Below are 20,720 nucleotides of genomic sequence, written 5' to 3'. Positions count from 1 at the left end.
TCACTTACTGGATATGTGATTATTTCCAGTCTTTTAGAATTTCTTGGCCTATCATAGTTTGTGAAATTCACTTTATCAACACTTTCCTCATTACCCTCCCTGCACCTGGCATTATGATCGTACTGCTGCTAGCAAGTGGAATGTCAGGTTGAATGTCCTTAACAGGCGCTCGTAAAAGGTACATCATTTTTCAGGAGCTGCAGCCACTGATGGTAGTTGTGGTAGAATAGAACAGCAGACCACCAATACTAACAACAATTTTAAAAACAGTTTAACCACTTGATCTTTACAACAAATATGAAGTTTGTTACATTTTTAAAGTAAAACTAATACTCATAGAATATTGGGGAAATCAAAAGCAAATGGGAAAATAAAAAAATTCACGCATATTCTCAACACCACAGAAGACCATTGTTAATATTTGGTGTATTTTCTTCTTGTTTTTTGGGTCTTTTACACATGTAAATGGTGGGCCATTTTTTTTCTTTCATCCCTTCCCCGTCTCTCCGTCCCTCCCTCCCTTCTTTCCTTCCTTTCTTCCTTCCTTCCTACACTTCTTCTTCTTTTCTTACACAGGCAGGCTCCCATAAGTCCCTGGGGTCTGGGAGCCTTTACTCTAGTAGCACTGGATCTTGCCCTGGGTGAGGGGTTAGGTTACCCTCTTGTACAGGAACTATTTCCTGCTGGTAGCATCCACTATGTGCTGGTGCTGTCCAGGAAGCTGGGAGCACAGCTTCCAGGGAAGGTGAGATGACAGTAGTCAGGCTCTGCCCTTTGTGAACTTGTATCCTTGAGTTTGTTGCAACCATTCTGGTGACTGATAAAGATTTCTTGTTCAAACAAGGAGTAGGTGGTTCACCCTAGTAGAAAGATGTGAAGAGCTTTCCTGCTGGCTCTTCTTCCATTCACCAGCTTCCAGCTTTCCATTAGAGTACTCTATTGCAATAAATCACTTCAGAACAGGCAGTTGGAATTTTTAAAAAATGAACAATATAGGTGAATAGTAGTCTTTGAGAAAGCAAAAATTATAGAAACCAGGATCCATTTTAAGGTAAGCCTCACTTTATATTTTCCCTAATTCTTCGCATGATCTAAAACAGAGATTAAATTTTTTACCAAAGAAAATTTGCCTTGGAGATATGTCTACTCATGAATTTACTTCATGTATGGATCTAAATAGCCTGGTTTCTAGCACTTCATTTAGGTATATGAGTTCCTGTTAGCATATTTTATTTTAGCTTTCTTTCACATGATATTCTTTGTAGACAGAAATTGGCTAATTGTAACCACAGCAGTTCTAATTTCTTTGAGAAATTCACAAAAAAGGAGATTAAAAGGGGTAAAATATACTTTTTCTAGGGTTATTTATTAGTTCCCAAAAGTCATGGTTAGACTGAGCTGCATTTCTGGGCTGTGAGCCTACGATGGTCCTTTTGGTTTCTTGTTCCTTTCAGGATTTATAATGCCAACTGGGCCAGTTATACGTTAGTTTGTAAAAAAACCAAAAACAAAAGCCATGTATTACGGTCATTGAGCAGCTAAGTGAGGTTTCTTTTCACGTCAAACTTCAGCCCCTGATGAGGTGAAGGTGTGTCAGGAAAGCAAGGGTGGCAGGCCCTGGGCCAGCTGGGCGCCCTGGCCTCCAGGCAGAAGCAGTGCATTTCGCTAAAGGAAGTAGCCTGGTCAGGCCCGCGTTGCAAGACTTTGGCAGTGAATGATCAGGTCACAGCAGGGGTGTCTCGCACAGCATTAGCTTGAGAGAGAGAGATGCCAGTTTCACAGATGTTTGGCTGAAGCTCCTCTTTAAGAATGTACAGTCTGCCTTCCGCGCCCCTCCTCTGTGGGATTCTAGGCTGCTGGGGGAGGGAAGTCGCGTGTTGCTGTGGCTTGGGGTGGGATGGGATGGGGGAAGGGACTCCGCAGGGGAGTCTCATGAGGCTCACCATCCTGCTCGCCCATTTCAGAGAATGCCAGACAGAGGCAGGAGGACATCGTGAGCGAGTCGGTCATGTACTTCACTGAGGAACCCCCTGAGCTGCCAGCCAACAGCGTGCAGCCCCTGAAGCTGCGGCGCGTCCTGAATGAACCTCAGTCCTTTCACCGTCACGGACCACACCCCCATGGAGACAATGGTGGACGGTTCCGGAAGCTGGGGCTCCGCCAGTGCCTGGGGACGGGGAGCGGGTGAGTGGCGGGACCCTGGGGGGAACAAGATGAAGGGGACGCGGGCTCAGCCCTTGGGGGACTGGCGGGGACAGCGGCAGGGGGGTGGGTGGCAGTGCTCGGAAGAGATGTCCGTAGGTGAGCCCAGGAGGAGGAGTTGCCAGCGAGCTTGGGACTCAGGCTTCCAGGTGGGGCTGCTGTCTCTGTCCTGAGGTTGAAGGTGGAGTCCGAGGGGAGAAGCTCACGGAGAGGGGCTGGGGCTCCCCCGCCACCCGCAGTGGTCCTGGCTCTGGGAGAAGTTTCGGTCTGTCCTGCTGTGACCTTGCGATGTGACGACACATTCCTCCACATCACGGCGCTCTGCAGAAAAGAGCAACAAGGATCTCAGGACTGATAAGAAAAATAGGGTTAGGCGCACAACGCTCGAAAACTTCATCAGTGACAGATCAAAAAAGACAGAGATGAGAATCTCATAAAAATGGTCAGACATTTACACACATTAAATGGTTGAGAAATGTATCAAAAAGGCCGTTTATGGTCCCTTCACCTTGAGAAAGTCCCGCAGTTGGCTTGTGGAAGCGGGCATCGCGAGGGCTGCAGCTGAGCTCCCGGCCGGGGCATCTTTCTCTGTCCTCCTGGACTTTCCTGTGGATGAAATCATAAGCAAACGTGAGGTTCACAGTATGCTCAAATTACTCCCTAATACATCGATCAGTTCGAAACAACTTCACGTGTTCAAACGTTATCGCAGAGCCGAGAGATTTGGTGGCCCATGGCATCGTCTCCGCCGCAGCCATATTGCTTTCGCTCTGTGTCACGAACCAGGAAACCAGCACTGCAGAGATCAAAGGTTCGTGATGATGTGAGAGGTGCAGTGCTCCGTGGGCCGTGCTTAGGCTCAGGGGCTCTCCCTAAATTCCACGGCCTCAGAAGCTTGGGTGGAGCGAGAGATTGGCTGGGTCCAGGTAGCCCAGAACCTAGGGTTCTCTGCCCAGTTGATTCCTTTATGGGCTGGGGGGTGGGAGGTGGGGTATGGACTGTGGAGACATCGGTGCCAGGCTTTCTTCCTGCCGCCCTGCTCATGGCTCTGCAAGGAGCTGAATTTGCACTTGACCCAGAGAACTCTCGGCCGATGGGACGAGTGTCCTTCTTAGCTCTGACTGCAGCTGGGGTATGTCTTGCACATGGAGAGGGGCAATCGATAAGGAACAAATAAATAAGTGTTTGAGGCTAGAGGTCATTTCTGCTGGTGGTTTTTAAAGGAACTCAGTGGTTCTCAAACTTGAGCAGGCATCAGAATCCCCTGGAGGAGTAAACCTTTAGGTTAAACCCAGAGTGCCGGGCCCCCCTGCAGCTGCTGATCCCTCCGACCTGGGAGGGGGCCCGAGAATGTGTATTTCTAACCAGCTCCCAGGGGTTGCTTCTGGTTGGGGTCCCCACTTTGCAAACTGCTGAAGCCCACCGATGAACCTGAATTTCCAGCGCTCGGCAGAAATACCACTGTGATCACCCGTGTCATCTCAAATGTATAGCAGTTTCTCTTTTCCTTTAAAATAATAATCCAATGTCAGTTATCATTGGAATCTCCAGTCTGGCAGGAAATGCTGCCCTCAATGCATGCTCACACCTCATGGAGCCCCATGAGGTTTTCCTGTGAAGATGTGGGTCTCGAAATTGACTCCAAATGTTCTGCGAGAAAACAATCACACCCTCTCGCTCTACATATTTTAAACAAACACAGATGCTGATACATTAGTGCTGGCAAGAGATCCTTGTTTGCCGGGCCTTTCATCTTCTCGGGCTTTAAGCCAGGGCAGGCACGACTCGAGCCAGCTCATGTTTTTGATGTATTGTGTCGCCATGTGCCTTCCCTGCTCTAGGCCAAGCACTCGAGCTCGTACCCTTGACTTGCATTGTCTGCAGGATTTCTCAGGGCCTGGGCTCCTAGGTGATCCTGAAAGCAGACCAGGAGCCAGGGAAGTCTTTGTCTCCCTAAGGCCAGAGTCTAGGAAGTCTCCAGTGGCCAAGAGTGAATTTGGGATGTTCTCCACAGAGGATATAGAAAGAAAAAGTGAGCAGGGGAAATGGTGTCAGCTTCCACCAAGCCCTGCTAGGTGGGCCTTGGGGGCCTGGACGGCCTTCTCACAAGAGCCCAGCTGCTCTAATCTGAATTATGTTCATGGTCATAGATGGACTGTTTATCATTCCCCAGATTCACTTGAACTGCTACCCAAAGGGGCTGGAAGTTTAAACACTTGATTTATATCAAGTAGGACATCTCATACCACTAACAAACCCTGCTGGATTTAATGCTGCCTCTTTTTGGGAGGATGTTCAACTTTCTTCTTTTCTGATATTTATTGTCGCAGGCCAGGCACAATTTATGCCAGAACCCAAGGCAGCTCCTGAATTCATGTTTCCCCAGAGCCATTATAACCGGCTTGACTTTCAGACACAGTTACCAAGCTTTAAGACGGGGTTGTCAGGACTGCATGTGCCTGACCTTTTGATACTATGTCCAGGATGACTGTAAGGGAACAAAACCCAGGCTTTATAGATATGGGAGGGTGTCTGTGTTAACAAGTCATTTTTTCTCAAAGCAGCATTGGTTTCGTCAGCATCTTACTGAGCTCTATGTGAGGGAGAACTGGAGGAGGCTCAAAAAGCCTTTAAAAAAAATCAAGGAGCTGGTCATCTACCGAGGAACATGGACGTCATCCAATCTGAGTGGTGTTCCCCAGGTGTTCTGGAGGGCAGTGTCCTCAGCCAGGCTTTCAAGTAGAAAAGAAATGTCCGCAAGAACAAAAGAGCCTTTTAAGCTGAGGGAGTGTCTGCCAGTTGGTGGCCGCCAGCCACGGAACTCCTCCCACCGCGGATGAGAAGGTGTGTCACCTTTTCACGTGCTGCCACTTCTCTGATGATCGCATCTTTCTTAGTGGTGTATTACAAGCGTAAGCTGCTTGCCTTCTAACTATTCCTTTTCGATTTTAAAGGGAGTTGAAGGACCGTTATGGACTGAACTGTGTCTGCCTTTCCGCCCCATCACTGAATTCATATGTTGAAGCTCCAGCCTCCAATATGACTGTCTTTGGAGATGGGGTCTTTAAGGAGGTAGTAAAGGTTAAATAAGGTCATAAAAGTGGGGCCCTAATCTGATAGGACTGGTGTCCTTAAAAGAAGAGGAGACACCAGGGATGCTTGCACAGAGAAAAAGGCCGTGTGAGGACACAGCAAAAAGGTGGAGTCTGCAAGCCCAGGAGAGAGGCCTCTGGAGAAGCCAAACCTGCCAGCACCTTGATCTTGGCCTTCCAGCCTCCAGAACTGGGAGAACATATATTTCTGTTGTTAAACCACCTACCTAGTATATGGTGCTTTGTTACAGCAGACCAAGCTGACTCTGTCAGGACACAGACTCAGCTTGGCAGGTTTAGTATAATAGCATCTTGTTTTATGGGGCATCTTTGATTTTACTGTATTTTTATAAATTTTAGAAATGTGTTTAAAGTGATCTGTGAGCACTGTTAAAGTCAAGTAGCTCTAAACAGCTGGAAGGAACAATTCCTGGCTCTGTCTTCCTTCACCACCCACCCTGCTTTCAGGCAACCACTTTCTTCCGCCTAAGAATTTTGTGTTCTTGAGTTAATAGACGTTATTTTTCAAGAAGTTTAAGGTTTACAGCAAAATTGAGCAGAAAGTACAGAGTTCCCTCTCTGGTCTTCTATCTGTTGCCCTTGCTGCTAAGTCTTGCATTTGTATGTTATATTTGTTGCCGTTGATGAGCCAGTATTGAGATGTTATTATTAACTACGATACAATGTTTACATTAGGATTGGTGTTGTACATCCTGTGGGTTTGGACAAATGTGTAATGACATGTATCCACCATTGTAGTATCATCAGGAATAGTTTCACAGCCCTAAGGATCCTCTGTGCTCTGCCTATTCATCCCTCCCCTGCCTTACCTCCTGGCAACCACTGATCCTCTTACTGTCTCCATCATTTTGCCTTTTCTAGAATGTCTTAGAGTTGTAATCACACAGTGTGTAGCCTTCTCAGATGGCTACACTTTTCACTTAATGATGTGCATTTCAGGTTCCTCCACACCTTTTCCTGGCCTGATGGCTCATTTCTTTTTAGAGCCGGGTAATATTCCATTGTCTGGATGGACCAGTTTGTATATTCACTCACCTACTGAAGGACATCTTGGTTGTTTCCAAATTTTGGCAATTATGTATGAAGCATACATCTTCTAAGACTAGGGACATTCTTTTACATAACCACTGAGGCATAATTACACAAAATTAGTGGTAAGTCAATATTTTACTCAGTACCTAGTTCATATCAAATTTCAGAGTTCCTTTAAGGTTCAGACATTGCATTTGGTTGTTTTGCCTCTTTTGTTTTTTATCTAGAATGGCTGCCTGCCTTTTTTGTTTTTTGCCTTTATTGTTTGTTATTTATGACATAGTTTTTGGGTTTTTTTGTTTGTTTGTTTTGTTTTGTTTTTTTAAGAATCCAGACCAGTAGTCCCACACTCTGAATTTGATTGATTGCTTCCTCATGGTTTGATTTGGTTTAAGTAGTTTCGAGTTTCGGGCAGTGTTCCAATGTAGATGATGTCATAATGCCAGCTTTTCTGACTTTGTTGGTGATAAGCTCCATCACTGGGATGAGGTGGGGATGGCCAGAGTCCTCTGTAGTAAGGGGACATTTTTCTCTTTGTGTGTAATCTGTGGAGGGATACTTTGAGACATGTGAATTTTCTGTTTTCCAGCAACCATTTACCTGATGGTTTTGGAATCCATCGATAATTATTGGCTAAACTAATTATTACATTGGGGGTTGCAAAATGTTGATTTTCTAATTCTTTTGTGCTTGCTACATTTTTTCCCCATCTTTTTTTTTTTTTTTTGATTATCATGTTAGTCATGGTGCTTTCTTTCAGTGTTTTGTCATCTGTATTGTCATTATTCTTTTTGTTTAGCATGCTTTTAAAGGCCCTTTTTGCTATTTTCCTATCACCTGAAGATGTTCCTATAGATGGAGGGGCAGAGGTAGTATCTGCTGTCTCCCCCGGTGTGATAGATGGGGAAACGAACACAAGAAATCAATCGCTTTTTCAAGATTAAGGTCCAGTGTGGTCAGGGACAAGGAAGTGAGAATTCTGGCTGACAGTTTCACTAACCAGTGTCCCTTTCACCAGCTGTCACTGACTGGAGTACTGCTCCAGGTACTTGCGGCCCCTCTTCATGTTCACTTCCTATTAGTAAGAGATGAGTTTCATAGTTCGGCTTTAATTAAATAAATGAGAGTGTATTACAGTTGTGTTTTCTGATTTTTTTGGTGTATCATCATTTTACCCAGATACAGAGTAGAAACCTGTCATTTCAACAGCCGTACAGTATTCCAGAGTGAGACTGCTGTCCTTTACTTCCCTATTCTCCTCTTCTTGGGGATGATGGAGACATGGTGAGCAGCATTTTGCAAACTAATTTGGCAGTGGAACTTCTTTTCTATGAAGAACTTGTGTACATCCCCTTCTTTCAAACCTTTCACTTTCCCTAGGGGGTGTGATTTGACCCCAGCAGGTGGTCATTTAAGTATTTAATATATCAAGAGTGAGGTATGATCCAGGGGCACTGTTTACATTGTCGAGTTTGTGAATGGTGCTCCCTGGAGTTGGGCAGTATACAGTATAGATGGCTCTATACCAGGGTCCCTGAGAAGTGGCATCATTTTTGTAAGTTGAAAGCCATGGAATTTTGGAAGAGCAGGTAATTTACATATATGGTCAGAGATGAATATCAAACTTTACCCTTCCAGTAAGATAGATTTAAAAATAGAACCGATTGTTATCTTATACTTAAAATTTCTTATGCTTAAAATGCCCCACGCTTGGAATTTCTGCGGTGTGGTCAAGTTTTGACAATGGCTTTTGTAAGCCCTTTTTAACTGATTTATAGTCTTGAAATTTAGGGGAGCATATTAGTCATCATAGGCTTACTTCTGTAATAAACAAGCCTGCAATCTCAGTGGCCGAACACAGTAAAGGTTAATTTTTCTCCCACGTCACTCACATCCAGTGTGAGTTGCAGCAGGTGTGGGCTTTGCACCACACAGCCATTCCAGGACCCAGGTCTTTGAATCTGGTTACTCCTGATTCAGTCCTCTGTGACCTCAGAGTCCTTCACTGGCTCCTCTGTCTTGGGCTGGCAGATGAGGAGAGAGAGGAAATGTGCAGGTGACTCGGGAGGGGTATCTCTCACCTCCACCCACACACCATTGACCAGAGCTCACTCAGTTAGACCCACCCATCTGCAGGGGAGGCCGAGAAATGTTGTCTCTCTCTGTGCTTTGGTGGAAAGGGCACTGGAGATTAGGGACAGGCATGAGGCAATATTGCAAGGCTGACTTCGTTTCTCTATTTTGTTTCTTCTCCAGGAGACTTCTTGGCATCATCATGAAAAAGGATGTTCTGAGGCATATAGCCCAGATGGCAAACCAGGACCCTGAATCCATGTTTAATTAGAACAAGACGGCACTTTCTTTGAGAGAAACACAAATGTGTCATTTGAAAAGAAATAAATGATATGTTATTATCCTAATGAATGGTCGTACACTGGGGGCAGCAGAAATAAAAGCTTTGTTTAAAAGGAAGGGAAGAAGAATGAAACTTAAAAAAAAATACATCGACAAGTAGGCATTTTATCGCTTTAACCCTTAATGAGTTTCAAGCTGTGTTATGAGTTTAGTAACTACTGTGGGGGCATGTGGGTGGGTGTAAATGATATGGTTTGTACAAGGACATGGAAGAAAATTGCTGAGTCAAGAAAGATTTACCCCTTCTGTTGAAGGCTGGTGTTGGTGAAGCTTTGAGTCTGAAAGGCCAAGGGGTATTGGCGTGTCAGCGTCCTTATTTATTGGTTCCTGAGGTTTGGCTGTTATGTTACTGAATCAGATTAAAGATATTTGCACTTACTTTGTTGGAAAAGAAAAATTAAATGTGAACGTAGTGAAAGCTGCAAGTATGCTTGTGGGTTCACTCGTGACCAGCCATTGCTGGCTCCTCTTCTTAGCCTGTTATTTTGCTTATCCATTGCTTTCTGAACCAACATTGGGTCACCTGCCATGTTGAGTATGAGGAAATCATTTCTCTATGCAAGACCAGCGTCTTGGGACTGCGCAATGAACTGTCGAGCATTTAGTGCTGCACTGTTTCCTGCCACGAAAAGGGATTCGTGCTTATTTTGAGGGTATACATACCCATCGTTGATTTGCATCCCCATCGCATTTGCTTCATTTATTTGTTGCTGTTGCCTGTGCATTCTTAAATATTGATCAGTCTAGCGCTTTCCAAGGGCCATGTCCTATATTCTGCCAGCTTGCCATAGTGGCCGAATTTCCAAATAGCATATACAAGAGTCAAAACAGGCTATCCAGTGTTACTACTTTTTTTTCCTCTCAGATCCTATTAAATATGGCTGCCGAGAGGGTGAGGCAGACGAGTTCTCTGTGGGAACTCCTCCAAATGGGTTGCAAGAGAAATGCTAAATTGATTCTAAATCTGTTCCATTCTTTTCTCTGTAGAGTGCAAAACATTCATCTTTAAAGTGTGAGCATGTACTTTCATATTAGCAATCAAAGTGCAGAAGGACAGAGTAAAATTCGAGACAGCCAATTTGAGCACTGGGTGTCTTTGAACTGAACGTTATGACACATTTATTCTTTCAGTCAGGACTTCTGTCTTGTCCGTGGGAAGGAAGTTGTGTTTCTTAGGTCCACTGGGTGATCTCTGTAAGACTGATCCCCCTTGCCCGTTCACTTTCGTCTTTGTTCTTCCCTTTTCACCGAGTCATCCTCATCCTTTTCATTCTCATCATTGGGTATTGATGTGTCAGGTGTGCATTTGGCTGCAAGTAATAGAAAAACAACACACAACGAAGAGCTGCATAAGAAACCTGGAGGTGGACACTCAGGACTGTCTCCGTAGTATCGTTGACGACTCACAGTCTTTGGTAGTTTTTTCCTACCATCCTTACCCTTTCTCCTTTGGGTCACTGCCTTGTAGTCACAAGATGCTCACTGAACCGCCAAATGTAGAACTTCATCCACTTTACCTGGTGATCTGATGAACAAGATGAGTAGATCTGGAATGTGGACATGAAACCAACGTTTCTTAGAATACTGTTTTTGTTTCATTTTCCAGAACCAAAGGCTGTAGACATTTGTTGAACTTTCTGGATTCTTTCTGAATTGTTTTCTTAATGTAAATAAATATAAGTACATAATGGAAAAGAAGTTCTGTAATGAGGCACATCAACCTACTTCTTGCTCTTTTTCTATCACTAAGGGAATGAGTTGTAGAAGGACAGATGGCAAATAAAACACATCCCGAATGTGACATGTGGATTTCTTGTGTTTTTCAGCGCATCCCCTGGGAATGCAGATGTGCATGTGGCTTTTAGGGAAAAGAAAGTGTGCTAGAAGCAAATAGATATTCAGTGTTTGCTGTTCCTTAGAGCCAGGCAATCTTAAATTTCTCTATTTGATATTTCCCGATGACTTGATAAAGGAGAAGACATGTCAATAGATTTTTTTTGGTCCTAATAAGTCACAGAAACTGAAAAATTTCCAGCAGTTTGTTTCACTTAGGTGAGAATTGGTTCCTTTAAATTATCAACACATGCGAAATCTGTTCAGTATTCATTGTATTTCTTATTCAGATGCTGAGCTGGAACAGGTGAGAAACCCAAGGAGGAGAACTATTGAATTTCAAGTAATTATATTGTGTCTTCATTTTCATTTAGCGTGGGCAGTGTTTTGTCAGACTCAGCTTCTAAACTTTGAAATGGTTGACATGATGGGGGAGCCTATTTATCTAAGTTGGGAAACATGAACCAGACTCCATTTTCACCGACGCAGTCCTAACTATGTATTTGCCATCTTAGTTGTGCTGGGAAAAAGATATATTCGCATTTAGTGTTGGAATGATGACATAGCAATGTGAGGTTTTTTTTTAAATTTATTGTAACACTCTGTGTAAATGTTGGCACCTTACTAAACATTACATGTTTGAACTCTGTATTTTTAAAGGAACTATTTATTTTATTGGAGCATAATTGATTTACAATGAATATATTTACAAAACAGAAACAGACTCACAGATTTCAAAAACAAACTTACAGTTACCAAAAGGGAACGGGGAGGAGGAATAAATTAGGAGTTTAGGATTAACATACACACACTACTATATATAAAATAGATAACCAACAAACACCTACTGTATAGCACAGGGAACTCTTCTACTACAGGCCTGTAGTTTCTGCATTTTAGACACAAGTATTTGTTCTTTTTACTCATTCTTATATCCATAGTACTGAAAATAGTGCCTGACATATAGTAATTAATTCTCTGTTCATGTCCCTTGACTACTGTTCTATTGCATCATTTTTTAAATTAGATTCCACCTATGTGTGATATCATATATTTGTCTTTGTCTGACTTACTTCACTTAGTATGATCGTTTCTAGGTCCATCCATGTTGCTGCAAATGGCAGCAAAATTATTTTGTTTTTTTTATGGCTAGTATTCCACTGTATATATATATACCACATCTTCTTTATCTATTCCTCTAAATGTCAGTGGACATTTAGGTTGCTTCCACGTCCTGGCTATTGTAAATGGTGCTTCAGTGAACATTGGGATGCATGTATATTTTCAAATACAGTGTTCTCAGGGTATATGTCCAGTAGTAGGATTGCTGGGTCATGTGGTATCTCTATTTTTCATTTCTTAAGGAACCTCCATACTGTTCTCCATAGTGGCTGTATCAATTTACATTCCCACCAACAGTGTAGGAGGGTTTGAACTATATATATATTTTTTTATTTATTTATTTTGTTTATTTTTTATCTTTGGCTGCATTGGGTCTTTGTTGCTGCATGCGGGCTTTTCTCCAGTTGCGGCGAGCAGGGGCTACTCTTTGTTGTGATACGTGGGCTTCTCATTGCGGTGGCTTCTCTTGTTACAGAGCACGGGCTCTAGGTGTGCGGGCTTCAGTAGTTGTGGCATGTGGGCTCAGTAGTTCTGGCTCACGGGTTCTAGACCACAGGCTCAGTAGTTGTGGCACACGAGCTCAGTTGCTCCGAGGCATGTGGGATCTTCCTGGACCAGGGCTGGAACCCATGTCCCCTGCATAGGCAGGTGGATTCTTAAACACTGTGCCACCAGTGAATCCCAAAACTCTATTTTAAAAAATGAAACAAGCACGGAGTCCTCAAGAAGCATGCTGTAAATTAGAAGAGAGACAGATTTCCCAGACTGTTGCTACTCCGTAGAACCTTCGAAACCTGATACTGGTGACTAAGAGGTACCTGGTGAGGTTAAAGATACATTCTTAAGATTGTCATGTGAGATTGGAACTTCAGTTTGGCTCAGCTTTTATATCCCTTGTTCTTAGCCTGGTGGGTTTGAATTATGTCCCTCCTCACTAGTTTTGTATTTTGAAATTGTCAACTTCACAGAAAATTTGAAAAAAAAGGAAAAAAAAAAACAGCACAAAGAATGCTCACATATCTTTGACCTAGAAGGGACAGTGAGGGGAGTCCCCTCCAACAGGGAAGGGAGCCAGCCCCGGGGACAGCCAGGGGAAGATCATCCTCAGCAGAGGGGCCCGCAAGAGCCGCTGTCCTGTGGGGAAGCAGGCTTGGGGTGAAGCTGGGGGCCACCAGGGTTGAGTGCCTGCAGGGTGTGTGATGCCTGGGGAAGGAGTGGGGGTTTTGAAGTTTGTTTCCTTTCTCCTGTATGGGAAGGGGAGACACAAGGAGGCGCTTCTGGGTCATGGGGCCAGGTACATATACAGAATTCAGAGGAAGGACATGATTTGATTTTCGTGGTACACGAGCCATTTTGGCTCTTGTATAGCAAGACCAGGAGTCTGGCTGGGAGGCTATTGAAAATAGGTGAGCTCTGATGGAGGCTTGCCCCAGAGAAGTTCTTGAATTCTGGGTGTACTTCCAAGGCAGAACCAACTGAATTGTTGTGGGATGGATATGAAATTGTACAACTATGTCACCATTTACTGAGATGGAAGTACTAAATCGGAGATACCTGTTGGACATTCAAGTCCAGAGTTCAGGGGAATCGTTAGGGTTGGAGATGGAAATCAAGCCATAAGCATATCTGTGGTATTAAAGCCATACCTGGAAATTTCTGTGATCTAGTGGTGTCTGAGGAGCAAAAAGAACCAACATGCTGACAGAATTTCAACATTGAGTTTCTAGGGATTCACACTGACTTAGATGCCTGTAGGACTGCCCTTGAATTCCAGCTCCATTGCCTCTTAGCTGTGTGACATTGTCAAAGGATTGCTCCTCTTGGAGCCTGTGTTTCTTCATTACTGTATAGCGTGCAGTGCCCTTGACCAGAGGTGTGGCTGTGAGAGGTACTCACTGTAAAGCACTTGGCTTAGAATAGACCATGCAAATGGTGGATATTATCATCTTCTCACATTATGAAGCCCTCCCAGTAGCATTAACTGGAAGTTACTTTAATTAATTTTGTGTTGTCAAAGGATATATTACACTTTAATTATAAGGCCACTAAAAGTAAACAGAGGTTGAGCTAACCAGTTGCCTTTCTCTCCAACTCTTCCTGCAGTCATTCCCCCCCCAAAACAAAATGAAACCAAGCAAAAAATTAAACAAAATCTCAGGTCTCTTAAAGGATGTCAAGAAACAAACAAAAACACAAACCTCACTGACTCCAAATTAATGGGAAATTCTTAGGAAAGAAACCAGTTGGTAGGAAATCCCATTTCTCTGTGGCTTTATATTGAATTTTTAAAAAATTGTAGTATATTTGATTTACTAGTTTCAGGTGTACAACAAAGTGATTCAGTTATACGTATATATACACACATATATACATATATATTATTTTTTATATTGACTTTTGAGCATAAAAGCATAAATACACATGATGCTAAACTATTGATTAGCTTCATCTTTGGAGCAAGAATTCCTGAAACAACACTGTATGTAACTTGCTTGTTTTCAGACAATGTAAAACCCAATACCCACTATACTTGCAGACAGAGAAAACTCTCTCTGGCATGGTGTTAATGTAGAAATAAGTCTCATTAGTAAAACTCATGAAGACCAGCCTTTCATAGGCCTTGGATATTTTTCTTCAACATGATGTACAATAGTTAAAAGCCAAAGGGGAGGAATGACAGTATTTGTCCGAAAGGTGAAAACGCATCATGTTTTTTTTTTTGTTTTTTTTTTGCGGTACGCGGGCCTCTCACTGCTGTGGCCTCTCCCATTGCGGAGCACAGGCTCCGGACGCACAGGCTCAACGGCCATGGCTCACGGGCCCAGCTGCTCCGGGGCATGTGGGATCCTCCCAGACCACGGCACGAACCCGTGTCCCCTGCATCGGCAGGTGGACTCTCAACCACTGCGCCACCAGGGAAGCCCACACATCATGTTTTAACTCTGGGGCTTAGCTAGAGCTAACCAGAAGGGCCTTGCAAATAAATGTCCGGGTTAGGCAGGCTTCTTCCTGGGCTTTCATGAGTTGAGACAGGACCAGAAACTTCCACATCCTCTCCCTGGGAGTATGCTCTCTGGCGGAGCATGGCGGAGCCCGGTGTGCCTGTTGTTACAGCGCTTCCCCAGTTTGTTGGTAGTTAATTGGCTAGAAAGAAGCTACCATATGGGAAGGCAGATCGGGAGCATCTATTTCTGGCAGTTCCTCAACACTGCATTTCATTAGAGAAATGGCTTTTTCTTTCCGAATGAGCAATAACCAAAGAGCACCTTGTGGGGATTTCCGAACCCCTTTGGTCAGGGTTTGGCTCCCAGAATGAAGGGAGCAATTTCTGTGTGATTCCAGCATTTATGATGGAACACATATTTCAAAGATTAAGCAGCCGTCCTCAATCCAGACAGATTCTGTCAGAGAAATTGAAAACGCGTAAATTCTCATTCTGCAGGCTGCCTGACAGGTTGAGGCCCGAGGATGCTGCTACAAGCAGGACATCCCTTCCTTCCTTCCGCGAGGCTCCGTGTTCATTTCACGCCCTCACGTTCACTCTCGGGGCTCCCACCTGTCTCCCACTGAGGATGCTGACCCAAGTGGAAATTGGAGCTAGCTCCCTTGTGATGAACACTTTTCCTTTTCTGACATTTCTCGAACATCAGTCGCTCCCCAGAAATACCAGAGCGTTTCCAGGACTGGCTGTGGGTGGTTGACATGGTCACTGAGGAACTCTCTCCAGGGAGTTGCCCAGCATCGAGTTTTTTCTCCATGGGGTCGGAGTCTCAAAGAGCAGGTCTGCATGCAGTGGGGATGCCCTTCCCAAAATGTTTCCAAGGTAAAGTGTTTCTGCAGGATGCTGCTAGGTGCCCAAGGAAAAGAGTGGATTCTGAGCTTCCCTAAATTGCAAAGTTCCATCTCATGGGACTGGGGTTCCTAAGACCAGTCTTGGGGAGGCACTGCTATGGCATCAGGAGTGTCTCTTTTTTAGTTTCTTTTCAGAATTTCTATCTGAGCGACCTGGAAGAAGTGAGGCACCTTTACTGAACTTCAAGCACATCACCTGTGAGGCAGTGACCTTTCCTTATGCTTGATAACCAGGATGATGTCTAGGGATTAGCCATGCCTGCATCCCCAGAGCTGGTTAGAAATGAGTTCCAAGCCCCGCCCAGGTCTGCTGAGTCAGAATCTGCATTTGAGCAAGATCCCTGGGGATTTGTGTGCAGAGTCAAGTTTGAGAAGCACCTACCCTAGGTGACGGGTCTGAGCGAGGGGATCTCCTGAGTTTACTTCCAGCTCTAAGATCCAGAGTTGTCCAAGATTCTCTCACTTCCAGAGAAAGAGACAGTGGTGGCGGTAGTGATTGAGTCACTGAAGGAGCCTGTCCAGAGAAAAAATGTGGAGAGAAACTTGGCATGAGGTCTCTCAATCCCATTTTCCAACCCCCAGACTTCCCCAGTCACCACCGCACTGAGGGTTTCTCAGCATCAGCGCTAGTGGCGTTGGGGGCTCTGTCCTTCTTTGTGTGGGGCTGGCCCGTGCATGGGAGGATGCTTGGCTGCATCCCTGGCCTCTACCCACTAGATGTCAGTGGCAGCCATCCCACTGGTTGTGACAACCCCAGATGTCTCCGGATATTGCCAGGTTGTGTATGTGTGAGAGGCAAATCCCCCCTTTCCTGCGCTCGAATTGTACATCAGCAAGCACTGAGATTTACGGAGCATGGACAAAGGGACCATACTATTTTGGTGAGATTTTCATTGAGGTGGGAGGGGAATGCTTCGTGTTAGGCAAGGACAGGGTGGGGAATCCAAGGCCTGGGGACAGGCATGGGTGTATTGGGTGGCTGGCGAAGAGTGTCCCCCCACCTTTAAGCAGAAAGCACAAGTTTAAGGGGAGGGGGGACATTTGCCTTTTTAAAAATTTTATTGGAGTATAGTTGATTTACAAGGTTAGGTTAGTTTCAGGAGTACAGCAAAGTGATTATCGGTTATACATATGCATATCTTCATTCTTTTTCGTGTTCTTTTCTCTACAGGTTATCGCAGAATATTGAGTTCCTTGTGCTACACAGTAGGTCCTTGTTGGTTCCTGAGAACCTAATGTGGTCCACCGGGCAAGGCTGTAGTCACCTTACCGTGGCACACAGCTCACACCAAGTGGCGATTTTGAAGCAGGTGACTTGATGTTCAGCCGGTGGTGTCATCTGCCCTGTCCTCCTTCCCCAGATGTCTCCCACTTCTGGTCCACACATGTGACCGTGGATAGAAAATGGCTCTTTGCTTCTGACATTTAATTAGAGAGATACCAGCTGCTTTCTTGAGTCGACTTTGAACATTTTTGCGTCTTGATTGCAAGTTTAGAGCAGTGGTTGGCAAACTACAGCCCACGGGCCAGATCCAGCCTGCCACCTGTCTCTGTAAATAAAGTTTTATTGGCCCGCAGCCATGACTGTTCCTTTCCGCATTGTCTGTGGCTGCTTTCAAGCCACAAAGGCAGAGTTCAGTGGTCGCAACAGAGACTGCATAGCCTGAAAATCTTCAAAGATTTACTCTTTGGCCTGTTACAGAAAAAGTTGGCCGACTCCTGGCTTAGAGTTAATTAGGGTCACCGAACCTCTGGAGAGCCACCAAGAGTAATTTAACTTTCTTTCTTGCACTAGGTGGAAAACATGAAGAGATGCTTTCAAAACAGAAGTAAGGAGAGGCTTGTGTATTGGTGGAGTAAGATGAATGTGTTAAAATGCTTTTCTCTCCTCCAAGTTTCTCCAAGAGATTAACTTGTGCCAGAGGTAGCTGTCCTGACTTAGATGTTAGCAGAGGTATTGGTGACCTCAGGTAAACTTTAAATGTTTTCTTCCAGGGAAACTAACATTTGACTGACACTTTGTCATTTATGAAGGTTGAAAACATTGTTTTTTATTTTTAATTTTAAGGAATTCATTTTATTGAAGTATAGTTGATTTACAATGTTGCATTAATTTCTGCTGTATAGCACAGTGACTCAGTTATCCATATATATACATTCTTTTTCATATTCTTTTCCATTATGTTGTATCACAGGATACTGAATGTAGTTCCTCGTGCTCTGCAGTAGGACCTTGTTGTTGATCCATCCTATATATAATAGTTTGCATCTGCTAACCCCAAACTCCCAATCCATCCCTCCCCCCACCCTCCACCCTTGGCAATCACAAGTCTGTTCTCTAGGTCTGTGAGTCTGTTTCTGTTTCGTAGATAAATTCATTTGTGTGTGGGGTTTCCTTTTTTAGTATGTTTTTGTGTTTTTTATTTTACATTCCACATATAAGTGATATTATGGTATTTGTCTTTCTCCTTCTGGCTTGCTTCACTTAGTATGGTAATCTCTAGGTCCATCCATGTTGCTGCAAATGGCATTATTTCATTCTTTTTTATGGCTGGATAGTATTCCATTGTATATATGTACCACATCTTGCTTATCCATTCATCTTTCAATTGACATTTAGGTTGTTTCCATGTCCTAGCTATTGTAAATAGTGCTGCTATGAACGTAAGAGTGCATGTATCTTTTTGAATTAGAGTTTTGTCTGGATATATACCCAGGAGTGAGATTGCTGGATCATATGGCAACTCTATTTTTAATATTTTTAGGAACCTCCATACTGTGTTGCATGGTAGCTGCACCAACTTACATTTCCACCAACGGTGTAGGAGGGTTCCCTTTTCTCTGCACCCTCTCCAGTATTTATTGTTTGTAGACTTCTTTTTTCCGGCTATGTTGAGCCTTCGTTGCTGTGCATGGGCTTTCTCTAGTTGTGGTGCATTGGCTTCTCATTGCGGTGGCTTCTTTTTGTTGTGGAGCACAGGTTCTAGGCGCACAGGCTTCAGTAGTTGTGGCTTGTGGGCTCCAGAGGGTGCAAGCTCAGTAGTTGTGGCACACGGGCTTAGTTGCTGTGCAGCATGTGGGATCATCCCAGACCAGGGCTTGAACCCGTGTCCCCTGCATTGGCAGGTGGATTCATAACCACTGTACCACCAAGGAAATCCCATTTTGTAGACTTTTTGATGGTGGCCATTCAGACCTGTGTGAGGTGGTACCTCATTGTAGTTTGTTTTCTTTTTTTTAAAGATAAATGTTCTTTTTATTTTTAAAGAATTTTTTTGATGTGGACCATTTTTTAAAGTCTTTATTGAATTTGTTAGAATATTGCTTCTGCTTTATGTTTTTGGTTTTTTAGCCCTGAGGCATGTGAAATCTTAGTTCCCCAACCAGGGATCATACCCCTTGCATTGGAAGGTGAAGTCTTAACCACTGGACCACCAGGGAAGTCACACCTCATTGTAGTTTTGGTTCACATTTTTCTAATAGTTGACAATGTTGAGCATCTTTCATGTGCCTATTGGCCATCTGTATGTGTATGAAGGGGTTTTAATGTTTGTGCTTATTCCCCTCAGTGGTCCTGTGAGGTAAAAATTATTACATCTATTGTTTAGAAGACAAAGCTGAGGCTCAGAGAGGTTAAAACACAGAGGAATTACTCCAAGATTCTGATTCAGTACATCTTGGTTGGGGTCTGACATTAACTTGGTAAAAGGCTGCTGGGGGATTCTGGAGTGTGGTCGAGATTGAAAAGCCCTACCCAAGTTGGCATAGCTCATTGGTGGTCTGACTAGAGCTCAAACTTGACTCTTCTTGGTGACTTTAAGTCCAGGAACTTTTTCTTCAGCATGACAACTCACCATCGCTTATATTAGTCTCTGAGCTGAACTGGTTGGTCTAAACCAGCTGTTCTCAAAGTGTGGTCCCTGGACCCAGCAGCATCAAGATCCTCCAGCAGTTTGTTAGAAATGCAAATTTTCTGCCTGAGGCTGGACTTAGAGAATTGGAAAGTCCGGGGACAGAGCCCAGCCATCTGAGTTTTAATAGCTGATTCAGATGCAGGTCAAGTTTGAGAACCACAGGTCTAAAGTGATGGGAGACTAGTGATGGAGGTAAGATGCTAAAACCAGAACACACACGTACACATAGACATATACACACACACACACCTGGAACAGGCACTGCCTCTGGGAAATTAGCCTGGGTGTAGCTGGGCAGAATGAGCGTGAGAAGGGATGGAAAAAGTAAGAATCCATGGGTGTTTGGGGAAGTATGAAAACACCAGGGCAGTGAAAAGAAGAAAAAGATCTTATCATTGTCCCAGGATGAGCCTTTGCTAACTTAATGTTACCTGGGTGGCCCTGAAGGTGTTAGCAAGAGCAAACACTTGAAAGAATGCTCAACATCATTAATCATTAGAGAAATGCAAATCAAAACTACAATGAGATATCATCTCACACCGGTCAGAATTGCCATCATCAAAAAGTCTAGAAACAATAAATGCTGGAGAGGGTGTGGAGAAAAGGGAACACTCTTGTACTGCTGGTGGGAATGTGAATTGGTACAGCCACTATAGAGAACAGTATGGAGGTTCCTTCAAAAACTACAAATAGAACTGCCATATGACCCAGCAATCCCACTACTGGGCATATACCCTGGGAAAACCATAATTCAAAGAGTCATGTACCAAAATGTTTATTGCAGCTCTATTTACAATAGCCAGGACATGGAAACAACCTAAGTGTCCATCATCGGATGAATGGATAAAGACGATGTGGCACATATACATAATGGAATATTACTCAGCCATAAAAGAAACAAAATTGAGCTATTTGTAATGAGGTGGATAGACCTAGAGTCTGTCATACAGAGTGAAGTAAGTCAGAAAGAGAAAGACAAATACTGTATGCTAACACATATATATGGAATCTAAGAAAAAAAATGTCATGAAGAACCTAAGGGTAAGATGGGAATAAAGATACAGACCTACTAGAGAATGGACTTGAGGTTATGGGGAGGGGGAAGGGTAAGCTGTGACAAAGTGAGAGAGAGGCATGGACATATATACACTACCACACGTAAAATAGATAGCTAGTGGGAAGCAGCCACGTAGCACAGGAAGATCAGCTCTGTGCTTTGTGACCACCTGGATGGGTG

At 43.9% G+C, this 20,720-nt stretch overlaps 1 protein-coding gene across 1 annotated transcript in view; it reads left to right on the top strand.

Moving 5' to 3' along the window:
• The window catches only part of CLCN4 (chloride voltage-gated channel 4), a 34,335-nt gene extending 25,644 nt beyond the window's left edge, over positions 1–8,691 (top strand). The window contains 4 exon segments of the mRNA XM_029241196.1: positions 1,965–2,083; positions 2,085–2,136; positions 2,139–2,184; positions 8,604–8,691. Of these exon segments, the coding sequence (XP_029097029.1) occupies positions 1,965–2,083; positions 2,085–2,136; positions 2,139–2,184; positions 8,604–8,691 (305 nt within the window).
• The last annotated feature ends 12,029 nt before the right edge of the window (positions 8,692–20,720 follow it).

Source organism: Monodon monoceros, unplaced genomic scaffold (assembly GCF_005190385.1).
Source record: "Monodon monoceros isolate NGI ecotype Baffin Bay Population unplaced genomic scaffold, NGI_Narwhal_1 Super_Scaffold_22, whole genome shotgun sequence".
Classification (NCBI taxonomy): Eukaryota; Metazoa; Chordata; class Mammalia; order Artiodactyla; family Monodontidae; genus Monodon; species Monodon monoceros.
Note: the sequence above shows the minus strand (reverse complement) of the source record. Positions and strands in the feature narration are given on the sequence as shown.